The sequence below is a fragment of the Serinus canaria genome, chromosome 3 (assembly GCF_022539315.1).
Source record: "Serinus canaria isolate serCan28SL12 chromosome 3, serCan2020, whole genome shotgun sequence".
NCBI classification, from domain to species: Eukaryota; Metazoa; Chordata; class Aves; order Passeriformes; family Fringillidae; genus Serinus; species Serinus canaria.
Window position 1 is genome coordinate 34492039 of NC_066316.1, and position 14257 is coordinate 34506295.

Genomic DNA, 14257 nt, shown 5'->3' on the forward strand with positions numbered 1-14257 from the left:
ACTCTTGTTTCCAAGCACTTGAACTCTTGCTGCACATGCAGCTTTTAATCTCTTTAGACTCACTTGTTGATGCTTGTAATTGAATGCCGAATCAATTTTCCTTCCTTACAAGCTCCCCCATGAGTAAAAGTAGAACACTGGGATTAGAAGACAGAAGTCCTGGTAAATAATATATTTCGTATGGATCAGAAGAAACTAGCTTCTGTAAAATAAAGGGTTTTTTGGAAGACTGCATATCTTGGGAATCTCTCACTCAATTCTCCCCAAATAAGTATCACATACTATCTAGTAGTCTCTAGATGAAAAGCAGTTTTCAGAAAATGGCAAGTTGGGAAACCTCAAGGCGTAGTCTGCCTTTAAACAAAGCAATAGTGATTCTCACTATCCCTGAAACAGGGCAGTAGAACCACACAACAAACAAAACCTCTTTGTTCAGTTTCATACAGTAAGATGAAACTATCTGCTATAGATTTCCCATGTTGCCTTATTTCCTTTATATCGACTTCACAATTCTCTGAAATGAGTACATTTGACTATGGATGTAGTCTTCTCTTCCCTGAAAACTTTACTACTGAACACCACTGTGCAAATCTCTGAATCCCAAATGCAATAAGCAGTGAGGTATTCAGTTACATTCAGTCATACCTCTAGTGATACTATTTTATGGTAGCCAGAGATCTAAATTTAGAAATTCATACTTCTGTCTCCTTCAGGCTAGAATTGGGTTACACGCACAAACTAGGGCTTGCCCTGATGGTCATCAAGAATAGGAGAAACAGCCAGCCAGCCATCTAAGCACAGAGGACTGACAAAATCCTATCACTACTGCATTTTAAATCACTGCCAACAGTTCCACAGAGTTGCAAGGTTTAAGTTAAAAATTAAACAGTGAAGACCTTTCTCCTGACAAGGAAAAAGGAGCAAAAAGAAATAATATGTTGCAGTCATCATTGTTGTCTGAGCTGCCATCCAAGGACCAGGCAGGGGATGCTCAGGGATGGCTCAAATACTCACCCTAGATAAATCATGACAAAGGAACTTGATTGTGTCAAAAGAGAACTTTGGACTCTCACCTACCCCTATTTAACAACACAGAATGATTTTCCTTACCAAGATGCTTCCCGTCAAAATGAAGGAATCAATGCATGCCTTAAAATTGACCTTTTCAATTGACTGACCTTTGGAACAAGAATCACATTCTAATGACAGCAAGCATTAACTGTAATAATGAAAACTTTTAAATATAGCAGTGCTTTTAAAAAGCACAACTTTATGTCTCTAGTTGTGTAACAGTTTTATGTGAAATACTCTGATATCTGCATACATTTATGATGTTTAAAATATCATACAGAACTATTGTAATCTATCTGCAATCTAGTATTTTTTCTTTGCACCAATAAGAAAGTTGTTCTCAGGACTTTATAAATTTTTTTTAATAAAAATATCTGCAAAAAAGCTTGACCTATGCAAAGATTGGACAGTTACAGACAATAATTACTTAACAAAAAGCTCCAATTAAATGAAAGGATCATTTTCCAAGCAGAAATAAATGTTATTTTGGTGATTTATAATGTCTATTTAAATTATAGAATAAACTATAAGAAGCAGCAGATTGCATATGATGTAAAACATACAGACACACTGTATAATATAAATCTGAAGCAGGAAATCAAAGACTAGTGTATTGACTTAATGCAGTATTTATGATCAAATGACACCACCACTACAATCTGCAAAAGAAGCAATTATTGCAGAAGCTTATTTTGCCACAGATTAATATGCCTTTCTTAGACAGACCAACCAGTCTGCTAGTTTGAGACAGTGTCTATCAGTAACAAAGATAACCACACAAAATCTACATATATATTGTAGAGCTTCTACATCAGTTTGATATTAAATCCAGGAACAACACATGCAAAAGAATAACTGATCTGCCCCCAAACTGTTGACAAACAACAAAGAGAACACACTGTAGAGTCTCTCCATGACATGTGTTTTGCAGCCATTATTAACTATCCCCTCAACACTGGCCACTGTTATTCTACAGCTATAGCAGATCTCCTTCTCACACAGTAAAGCCAGCCTGCCCATACTGTGGACATGTAATACTGCATCTATCACGTTAGCACAAAATTGCAATAAATATTGCAGAAGTCTGGCCTGCTTTAACACTCTGACCATCATTAGGGTTACCTAAATATAAAAATTTGATTTCTTGCAGTCTACATATAGTAATTTGTAATGGATATCCCTATTTTAAAGCAATGATGATCAGTATTCTTCCTGACTGCTTCCCCCACCCCAATCCGGCCAGAAGAATTATTTAAATATTTTAATTATTTAATTCAATAGATGTTACAATAGCAGGAAAACTATACTAATGTGAGTATGCACATTTCTTTTTTATTCCATCCTCTTGCTTGTTTTCAGAGGTTTTCAAACACAGAAGTAACTAACGAAACTTGTTGGTAATGCTGATTATACAACTTCCCCACTTACCATCTATAAACTCATTAAATTGCATTTAATTAAAACACATGCTTTAAAAAGGCATCTAATCCTAATTGGAAAGGATGAAGATAAGGAATTCAGCATCCTCACAGGAGTTTGTGCCAACAGCTAGCCGCCCTCACTGCTGAGAACAGCTTGTCCCAGATCATACAGATTTGAATCTTCTTGCTTTGAAGGCATTCTTTCTAATGAAGCAAAGAAATTGATCTAAGCCTATCACTGTAAGATATTTTCTCCATCTGTTACTGATATCAATTGTATCTCCTCTGTACTTTTTAGTATTTCAAAATACTGCAAAAAACCAGAACTGAATATTGAATTCAGCTATCTCAGTTTTACTGAGAACCTTCCCCCCTCCTCTTCATCTTAAACAGACAAAAGTAATGGTAGGGATTTGTTGCACACATGCACACACATGTACCAGTTTGTCACTGCATGAAACTTGAATCTAGAAGTTCTTGTCAGAATTAGTTTTCTAGGAATTTAGAAGTTGTACAGGGCTTATTTGTAGTAGTTGTCCCTAAAAAAAAAAAAAGACCTAAACATGCCAAATGCATTTGAAAAAACCCTGAATTATAAAGCAATACAGATCATGTTCTATGACTATTCTGTCTTTTCTACCAATGATATGCCACACAATACAAATGTCACACACTCATGAGTAGTTTCACAATTGCTCAGAGATTGTTATTAAAAATATTGATCATCTTCAGGTTTATAACTATTTCTTCTTTTCAAAATGGAGCATCATTAATTACTGCACCTGGAAGTTTGCTTGAAGCACTTTAAAATCACATCTTACAGCATGAGTTTATAAAATTTGATTGTAGCACTAAGTAACATAACAAACGTGATTTTCTAAAGAAAGTATTTAACTTTTCTGACCAGTTTTCTCAGGATTATTTTCTTTTTTTTAAACAGGAACTTATTAAATAAAATTTTGATACTGGCCTGGAATATATTAAAAAAAATTTTTAAGGACATATGTAAGACAAACCTAAAAACCTTAATTTTTCTCCAATCCACTCTTTCTGCTTCCCTCTGTAGCACCACCTTCCCCTCAAAAACTCCTATTTCTTCTTCCAGTTTACTCTGTATTCATAGGCTATTAAAGTATAGAAAGCCTGAGAGGTAAGAAGGAATCTTGATTCAAAAGCAGCTTGGATCTTTGGAGTAAGCTACAATGCTCAATAAGGCAGTGATGCCCAGGGCAACAGTGCTAAAGGCAGTCCAAATTCACTGTTACCAATGACAGTCCAAATTCACTGTTACCAATGACAAATTAATCTAACTTCTACTTGGGAAATAGGACATGAAGATATCACAAAAAAAAAGTGGGAAACTTAAACAGCTCCATCTCATGCCTGCTACACTATATATATTGCAACAGTTTTGTCATTTCTTAAAGCAGAATCCACAAATAACATGCAGACTGAAGAGAAGCAATTAGCATGGTGGTTTGTACCTTTGAGACAGCCTATTGGAAAATTGGCTCTCTATTTCTTGCTCAAACTACTAAAGTAAATCCTGAATTATACATTGCATTCAGGTCTCTCACACAGGTAAATCAGATTCAGAAATCATACAAATTAAAACAAATCCATGAAACAAATATGAAAAAAAGATGAGTATTATTTAGTGTACATAAACAAAAAGTAGAAAAGTTGCATTCATATAATCTTACCCAAATAGTGAAAGAAGTACTCTAAAAGCTAAGGAATCTGTGACTCTTCATGATAGAAATCCTTTATTCATATGGGAAAACTCAATTTTTATATATAATATCCATTATATGTACTATTATATTTCAATCAGCATTTGTGTATTTAGAATATTGCTATATGTAAATAACACAGACCTTCTCCTGTAGAAATCTCTCTCTCTCTCCCCATTTGCAATGGCAATTGTAAAAAAAGGCTGTTTCAAACATTTGATACACATACTACTAAACAAGATCAAATATTGCTGGATAAATATAATTAATAAATACTGCAACAGCTTGTAATTTTTAATCCTTCAGAAGTATTTTCCCCCTTACCAATAGTCAAATATAATTTCTTCACAATTCACCATATAGACCACATATACACACGTCTGCATATAGAACAGTCCTCAGGTAAGAGTCACAGGAAAATTTAAGCTTTTTAAGAATTTTCTTAACATTCAGATTGGGAAGCAAAGAATGATAATAAATATATTCCTACACTGTCTTATAATTTCTAAAGGTTGCAACATATGTCAAAAATTATTTTGCATTTCATTCTTAAAGCCTAAACAGCATGCCTTCACTTAGAGTGCTGTCACAAGCAGCTGTGATGGTTAACAAAAATTTCACTTCTAGAAGGCCTCTAGCATTTGCTACTGGCAAAAGACTATATGAAAAACATGCAGCAAGGAAGTCTTGCTAAAACTGTAATTCCCTGAGTCACAGAGAAAAGTGCTTCAGAAACTAAAGCAGTGTGACAACTTCAAAATGACAGTTTCCCACGTCAGTATCTTCACCTAAACTTCCACTTCCTTCTTACTGAATCAAACTCAAGACAATTAATTCTCTTCGATCTTGACAACATAATAAGAAATAAGCAAATGCCCAGCATCCCCCAGAGAGACAAAAGCCCCTCCTGCTGAGGTGCTGGAGGAAGTTTCACATACCGTTGACACATTCAAAGACATCGCAGCACTTGCCAGGTGTCCCATCTCCACGCGAGACTATCTGGGGCACGGAGCCTGCCTCGCACATGGGGAAGCCACAGAGACCAGTGAGACACTCGCATCTGAAACCAAAGAACAGCAAGGAAAAACCTGTAAATAAAGGGAGCCACGTACAAGGTGAAGGAATAAGCAAGAGAAAACCAGAAAGAGCACAAGTTACAGCTTTGGCACGTTCATGCCTTAGAATCATCTTATTAACTCAACAACTAAGATATGTTATCAACCTGAAGGGTTCTTTTTACCATCCAAACTCTGCTGCCAAGCAGACAGAAAGGTGGCAGTGTGCAACACCAATGGTGCTCTTCTGCCCTGTGTAAAACTTTGAAAACTGCATAACTGTGTTCTCCACACTCGCAAAATAAGGCTTCTCCTCCAATTCTGTCTTGAATAACCAAAACTGATGAAACACTAATAACAGAAATTGCACCCTTCATCAGAAGGGTGTTCTCTCATTAGGAAACCATATTATATCCTGTGTAATCTTGGGAAAAATTAAAGAGAAAGGAAGACTGGAATCATTAAATCTAAGCTGAATGAAAATAATTGGAAGCTCTCTTTTGGAGTTGACGGTGGTGCAGTTTGCAGAAGGTGAAACCAATTACATGTGACGCCAAATAATGTGGGAAGCTAGGTATATTAAATACTGTGGTTAATTTTGGATCATTCTAAAAGGACTACTTGCTCCATGTAAGTAATATTTATTTGCTCATTTAAGAAAAACAGCCTAGTGAACTGGGAGATATAAAATGTAGAGAAACAATAGTCATGTTTGCTTCCAGATTCTTTGCTTTATGATTAACATTACAGTTTAAAAGTCAAACACTTAAGACTTTTGATAAGTTTACATTTAACAGAGTTCTTGCCCTGAACAATGAGCACATTTTAGGGATGCAATGATTCCTGCTTATATAATTCTGCTTAAGATTCCTGCTTAAGAAATAGAAGATCCTGTAATTATGAGTTAAAGAAATAAAAACTCTACTTGTTAATAAACACTTCAAATATTTTAAGTATCCTAAGATAATCCCCACATTAAACAACAAGAAGCAGCATCAGCCCTTACTGCATTTCTTATTCTTTATGCTCAAAAAGCAAGAAGTTTGGTACTTCTGTGCCATGCATGTTTCCTTAACTGCCCAACAGCTATTTCATCTCAGATCAGCATCCAATGAATGAGGAAGAATCACCTCTCAACAGAGAAGTTTTTAATGTCTCTCCCTTTAACCTCATCAGTGTTAGATAAAATTATTATCTTCTCCAGTGTAAGGTACTACTCAAAATGAAATTTGCAAGAAATACAAGTTAAGTCAAGGAATCTCACAGAACCTTTATTAAACAATGTAAAAGGATTCTTAAAATACTGCATTACAGAAGCATGTTACTGTAAAGAGATAAAGTCAGTTTCACAAATAATGCTAAATACATCAAGAAAACTTTATGTGCACATGTATGCTACAGTATAGCAACACCTTTAAAGCAAGCATTTGAAGGTTTGGTGGGGTTTTTTTTGTTGTTGTTGGTTTGCTTTGCTTGAGTGTTTGGTTTTTTTTTTGGTTTTTTTGGTTTTTTTAAAATAATACTATGCTTCCCATAAGAGTAAAGGACAATGGACTAAACAAAAAAGTAAGAGTACAAAAATCAAAGTTTTATTTATCACATCTTTGCTTGTGACATTTTCTTCTCAACTTATTTGTCAATACAAAGACAGAGGGAACCTAATTATTTTCTTTACCATGTGTTGTTTGCCATCAGAGATGTAGAAGGAAGAAAAGGCATTCTGGCTTCTACTCCATGTGATCAAAAAATCCAAAGGATTTGTGACAGCAGTTTCCCTTTAAGACGACTGTAAATGATTTTACAGAATTACTACTATCTCTCACTTTTGCTGTCCCAATAGTTCAGGAAGATGGTAAAAAATATACCATCAGGGGTGGAAAAAATATATGACCTCTAGTGATCAATGAAAAAGAAAAATTAGCACTGTCAGGGTAATGGAATTTGTACCTTAACCTGATGTCCTAGGTTTGCATGGGTCGAGGGCACCTCCCATGCAAAACCAGGACATTCCACATAGCAGACTGTTTTGAAAGATGTTTTTGCTTTCTGAGAAGAATGAAACACAGAAATAGCTACTAACATGTTACTAATGAAAAAGAAAAAAAATCTTTTAAAACATATATGACAGAAAAAAAGTGCAGACACAATCTGTAAGTGGTATTAAAATCCTAAATAAAAATTGAAGTTTCACTTCAATAGCCCAGTATTAAACATCCTGATGATGTTTCTCATTTTCATCTAGGAAAATAGGTAAATCAAACTTCCTGAAAATTTAGAGAAAATAGAACACATTAGGATAATAGTTGTGGATCTTAATTTTCCAAGTTTCATGAGCTGAAATTACCACTCTTAGTTCTACTGCCTTCAAAACAAGCTTTCTCAGAAGTATCTTTGTTTTTGTCTCATATTCCTTGTAACTCCTAGAACTGCAATATTAAATTATTAATAACTTGTACTTTCCTGCTCTCATTTTTTCCCAGTCAACAGCTCAAAAAAAAACCCAACCAAACAAACAAAAACCAAAATACAAAACTAAACCACAAGAAACTATGAATCACCACTTTAAATAACTTAAGATAGGACAATCTTCCATAAAAAGGGATGAAAGAGATATTTAAAAGATTGGTGGGAGCCAACATTTTTTTCCTCCAGAAAAAACTCCCTCCTCTTCAGAGTAATGAAAGTTTCACATACTCATAACTGCAAGCAAACAAAACCTCAACACTCCAAAATTTTATAAATTGACCTCCCATTTGGTTAAAACATAATCCATGCATAAGAGAATGTCAAAGTAGAAAATGATGTTAGATGGACTTCTAAATAGTCTTCATTCTTTTCAGCCAGCTCTGCTAGGAAAACCTTTGACCATTGTCCAGGCTATTAGCATGGAAAACATTGTTTTGGAGACAGAAGTCTGTCAGAAAGAAACCCAAGGAACTCTGGTAGCTGAGCATGGCTGTCACGCTGCCAAAACAACATTTGAAAATCTGGAATAAGTGATCCCATTCTCAGCAAGAGAGCAAGATGAGTGTTATAGAAACAGATTTTTCTGAAGTGCCTTTTGGAGCAGAGGGATGGATGGAGCAGCCCAGGTTGGTGGTCTGCCACAGGCAGCTATCCACCTGTGTATATCTTACCTTGGAAATGGAACATTAGGCTTGAGGAAGTTGAGCAGGTCAGTTTGAGTTAAGCCTGTTGACAGTGGCCATGGTCCCTCTTAGGCTGATTTCTCTAAAATTCAGCTGTTCAGACTGCTGCTCAGTAAGGCACCAGGCTGGTCCTGAGCTGCTGCCCCCATAACTGCAGCTTGCCTAAGGAAAGCAGTCCCAGCAGAAGTTGCTACAAGGAAACCTGCCCCAAGAGAAGACTGCCCTGTGGGGACCTTCTCCCTGCACATGGCCTGCAGTGACAGACCGCAACTTCAAACGGCATTGCGGCATCCAAGAGTTCTGGTGTTAAAGGGAGGGCAGCACTCAAGGCACCAGGAAGTTGGCATCCAGTATCTGCCCCTGACACTCTGCAAGGAAACAAGCCTCTTGGCATGTTATTACCATAACAGCACTCAAGTCAAGCCAAGAACATGTCCTTTTAACAAGGAAGAACAGTCCTGTACCAGGGTACAACATTACTTTACAAGAGAGCCCAGAAAGACATCAGAAGAATTAGACAGCAATGTAAGAATCTTTATGGCACCTGAAAGGGTGGTGGCATGGCCTGGAAGGAACCAGGAATCCTGAGGAAGAGATTTGCTGCACTAACATTTTGCAAATATAAAACTGACCTGACTGATAAATGGAATTATCTCCAGTTCTTCAGGCTAAAAAAACAAGCAAAAAAACCCAAAGATCCCCAACCCAACAGCAAAAAATCACCACCCCAAGAAAAACTCACCCAACAACAGTAATCCTATAAATTTCAAAAACTGAGCAAGGCAAACTTCAGTATATAAAGAAGCAGAAATGAGATGATGTACCATCAACCAATGCTTCATAGAGGAAGCATTTGAGGAAGGTGACTCCTTCAGTAATACGAATGGCCTGATTTTTAAAATCAGTTTTTAAAGCTCTTCAGAAGATAAGTAAGTTTAGTTTAGTTTATGTTTGAGGTGTGTTGGTGGTGGGGTTTTTTTGGTTTGATTTTTGTTGTTTGGTTTTTTTTTTTAAATACAATCTCTTAGCTCTTTTCTTTATGTCCCCAAAAGTGCAAAAAGGAAAAGTAAGAAGATAAAAAAAAAATCAAATTGAATACTTGTAAATTACAACTTTTACTTCAAATCCAATTATCTTGGTTCATTTGCTTCTGTTATTAAACAGATTTAAAGAGAGAAGGGCATGCTTAGCCTCAGAAAAGCTGTTTTGATGGTAGGATCAAAAGAGTTCTCCAGGCACCAGGCATAATGGCTATGAAAATAAGAACAGGCACCCTGGAAAAAAAGATTTAGTATCAGTGAATGGGAGGGTTGAAGCAGGGGTGTATTGACAAGAGGGATATTTATTTTGAGGATCAAAACAAAATTAAAGTCTAAAGCATTGAGACTAGAGAAAAGCATTCCTGAAACATACATCACATTCCTGTGGAGATTTTATCACAGTTCTTTTTTTTTACCCCCCTTGCAGCAATCTAGTACAATTTGCATTAACATTATTGACACTTATTTCAGAAGATAAAACTTGCACAGATGTGTTAATAAAATAAGCACTTAAGGATACTGTGAAATTAGGAATTTTCAGAAGAGCATTATCAAAGATGGACAGTGGCAAAGGAAAGTTTAACTGCAAGACCCCAGCTACCATCAAGCACATGATATAAGCAATGATGATACAGCAAAATTAAATATTGACATAGCAATCTCATGAAATGATTGAAGAATTATTTCCATGTTATTCACACCTGAATCCACAAGGTGAGTTAAGCAGACAGGACAAAGCCACTGCGTGCACTGCAGGCAAAGCCAAAGCCATTGGGATACCACCATACGTGAATTTCAACTAGAATTTTCCTAAATTTTCAGGCAGACAGGCTGGAGAGTTTTTGCTCACAAATTCAGTCTCACTGTTTCATGTATTTTTGGTTTTAAAGATAGTATTCAGAAAATCAGTAATGAAAATATTTTTTTTCATGGAAATCTTTCATTATTTTATTTCAAAGATCAATAGTAAACCTCTAAAGAGAGATGACAGAAGAACTGTGGAAGCTGCATATAACACTTACTATGAGACTGTTTGCTAATGCTCAGAAGTTTTACATCACTTCTATGCAAACTGACTCATATGGAAATTCTTCCTATTTTAATTTTCAGGGGGTTTACTTATTGAGAAATCAAAGTTAGTGTGCTCCCAAGTAAGAATTCCTTTTTAAAATCCAAATATTGTTAGAGACACCCAACACGACAGTGAATTTTTCCATGAGTATAGTAAATTCTATATACAGGGGGCTTTTAAATATTACAAAAGTCAACTATCTAGCTTTTAATTAAAGATACCATGAAAGGGAACATTGTTGTGCATCTTTTGCATATTATTAGCATTAGGAAATAGCAAACAGATGCTAAGCAAGGGAAGTTGTCATAAATTCGGCATTCACATCAAGTAGATTCCAAAGCTAATTAGGATCTAGAGTTCATCTGACTAAAAAACTTCCTTTCATCCTTTGACTAATATAAATCAACTCCTCTGTGTTCCTGAGGGCTGAGACAGAAGAAGAGGACAGACACAAAAGAGTGATGCCAGAGATGCAGCAGGCATACAACCAGTGACCAAACACGCTGACTTTTCAAGTGTGCTGATTTTTTTCAAGTGCACAAACATATGGATTGAATTCATCAGTACAGGAAATAAAATACAACATAAACTAGTTCAACTCTGTATTTTTCTCACATTTTTCCATACCAGCAGGTGCTTTTTTCTGTTGATGGTCTCTGTGGTTTTTACCACTGTGAACCTCAGCTACTCTTTTTTTAGTCTTATCAGCTTCACCCTTCATAATATAACAAACATTTCAAATCTAAAGATAAGGTACTAGTTAAGATGTATACAAATGTCAGTTTTCTGATATTATGAAAAGCTATTTCTTTTCTTATTCAACTACTGTTTAATGAGGAATTATAAACATCTGATCCTCCTACAAATAAAACACAATTCCTGAGGACTTCTGCTCAAAAATCACTTACAGATAGATGATAGTTTTATAAGTAATTCATAAACTTCCATATTTCTGTAACTCCAAACCTTCTTACTCCTGAATGACATATCTCTCTACAACTAAGCCATCAGAGATAGCTTTGCCATAAGCAAACAAAAAAACACTTGAAAACCAACAAAAAAGGAAAAACTCCCAAAAGCTTCCCCAAAATTCATTACCGTTTAATTTCATGACCACTTTCTCCTCTTTGCAAGAACAAAATCCAAACCCTAATAAATATTTCAAGTTGAGTTTTTTTCCATGCCATTCATGCTATTGAACACCTTTCTCAAATCCCTAAATGCAATTCTGTACAAGTTTAGGGAAGGTTAAAAAAAAAAATGGCTTGTGTCGGAAAGGAACCTTTAAAGGTTGTCTAGTCCGGTCCCACCCCCGCAATTATCAGGGACATCTTCAACTACATCACATTGCTCAGAGTCCCCATTTGACCTGATCCTGAATAAAAATGAAGACCAAAATTTGCTCTAAAGTCTAAGTGGTTTTGAGACCAAACAACTCTACTCAATTAATGAGACCCTTTCCGTGTAGTAGAAACCATTCGTGCAAGAACTGTAATGCTTTTGTAGAAACCAGACTGAAATTCACCAATGACATTTCATAGAACAGCAGTGAGAAACCACTTTTCATTTTAAAATGGTCCACAACCTTCAATTCCACTTAATTATTCAATAATTTAAGAAGGAAGAAAGAAGCAGAATTTGTGGCTGCTGAATTCTGACATGACATTTCCCGCTATTTTCTACAGCAAACACAACTTCACACTCTTCATATAACCTCTACAATGTTGATATTATCTGCTCCAAGTACCATTGGAAACTGCTGGGGAATACATATCTATTTTCCTTTTAAAATGCAAGCATCCAAATTATAATTCTATTGCATTATTATGTACAAGGGTCTCCCTAGACATCTGTGCACTTGTGAGTCTGAAGGCAACAGTCAGATATTATTGATCTCTGTGATACAAACAGAAATTTGCCTGTATAAGTCAGAAATTATTCTCAACTAAATCACTTATTCAATTTCCAAACAAGCTAATGGCTGATTAAGTAGAATAAATGACAGAAAACACAGTGGGAAGTCTCAGGAGAAAGAGGAAAAAATAATACTCAGTGTTGTCAAGGTACACACTAATTGTTGGACCAACAAGTGAAAACAAAAATTGAAATAGAAAGATGTATCTACCAGCTTATTATAAGCTGAAAGAGGTCACCCACCAGCTTGCTTATAAAGAATGGAAACAAACCAAATTCTATAGACCCTACAACATCATTATAATTTCAAGCATAAAACACCACCTAAAAGTAGACACAATTAGGAGTCACTTTAATTTATCTGGTTTAAAATTTCTTTCCAAGTTTCACAGTGGAAGAGTAAATATACCATTAACTCAGCACATAGTCAGATTAGAATACTACAGATATTTTTCCATAAAAAGGAAACTGCTTGCATAGCTATCACTGATACTTTCTCCCCCACTGCAAATGGGTTTTTTTTGTTTTGTTTTGCTCTTGGGAAATGTGCTTCTTCCTTTAGGTGGCATTGCCTTTCAGGTTTTCCAATTGAATATTTCCTAGAAGCTGGTGGAAGACCACAGATGTGTATTTTTAACAGATAACACATGCTGATCTTAAAAAAGATGCAAGCAGGGACCTCTGTCTTTACAATGTCTTACAGCTTCTTCTGCAAAAGATTAACAGGCTATTTCTTCTGCAAACATTCTCATGTTTCCTCTCCTTGTCTGAGGTCTCTGACACTCAGGAGTCAGCCATCAGGCTCCAGAAATGCCTTGTGTTTCAAGAGCTACTGTTCAAGTTTTATACTAAGATGGCTTTAAAGAAACAACCAACCAACCAACATATCATCTTTTCCTCATCTCTGTACTTCAGGAAAATATGGTTGCTGGCCAAAACAACCCACATGGTGAGGCTCAACGCCAAGGCAGCAATAACTACCATCACACTGAGAACACATGGGAATTTCTGAGGCAGCTGTAGTGGGGAAGAAGGGGAATGCTTGAACTCTGAGTTCAGCAATTCATTACCTCTCCTGGAAGACATCAGGAGAAGACAGACATGAAATATGGGTCACCTAGAAAGGTTACACACCATCCTTGTTATCCTCGCATTTTGTGGATATTCAATACAGCGCAGTTTGTAAGCAGGACTGAATATCTCAGCAGAGCTGAATGAAGCAAAATGGTTTTCCTGGGAAAAATATCCACCCTTTCCTAACTTCTGGGGATTTTAAAGGCTAGAATGAAAATGCCTAAACACCTCTATCCAGATATTCAACCATTAAACAAAAGCCTACTGCAAGCCTGAATGGAACATGGGATGGGTTCAGCTGTCATCAACGTAGAGCTTTCCTTCAATATAAACCTGCCTCTTCAATAAGGAGCAGAGTCTGAAATTCAACATCAAGTGTTACACTACCATGGTACTGATGCTCTTGGGATGGCAAAGTGGACTGCTAGAGCTAAAGTGCAGGAGAAACAGCCTGAGCTGAGCAAGTTGGCCAGGATTAGAAACCAGAGTTTCTAAGAAGCTGACGACACAACTCAGGGCATAAAAAAGCTTCTGTAGAGTCCTTAAAACAGACCTTTGATCCAGCTAGCCAGGTTACTCAGAAGCCAATCCCTGAACAGAAATCTCAGGAAGATACAGGTCTTGGATCCATGATTCATTTTACCAGTTCCAGCTGAACCTTCCTTTAGCAAAAACTGGGATCCACAACCACTTTCTCTTGGATACCAATTCTTGAGGATGAGATGGGT

The 14257-nt window shown here is 36.3% G+C and overlaps 1 protein-coding gene across 3 annotated transcripts in view; it reads right to left on the bottom strand.

Annotated features, from left to right (window-relative positions):
- The window catches only part of CRIM1 (cysteine rich transmembrane BMP regulator 1), a 174312-nt gene that overhangs the window by 64315 nt on the left and 95740 nt on the right, over positions 1-14257 (bottom strand). For 2 of the 3 annotated variants that reach the window (XM_050972858.1, XM_009091824.4), the window contains exon 5: positions 5164-5285. The exons of the other annotated variant lie outside the window; for it this stretch is intronic. In XM_050972858.1, coding sequence (XP_050828815.1) covers positions 5164-5285 — 122 coding nt within the window. The remainder of the gene's footprint in view (positions 1-5163; positions 5286-14257) is intronic. 3 annotated transcript variants of the gene reach the window in all.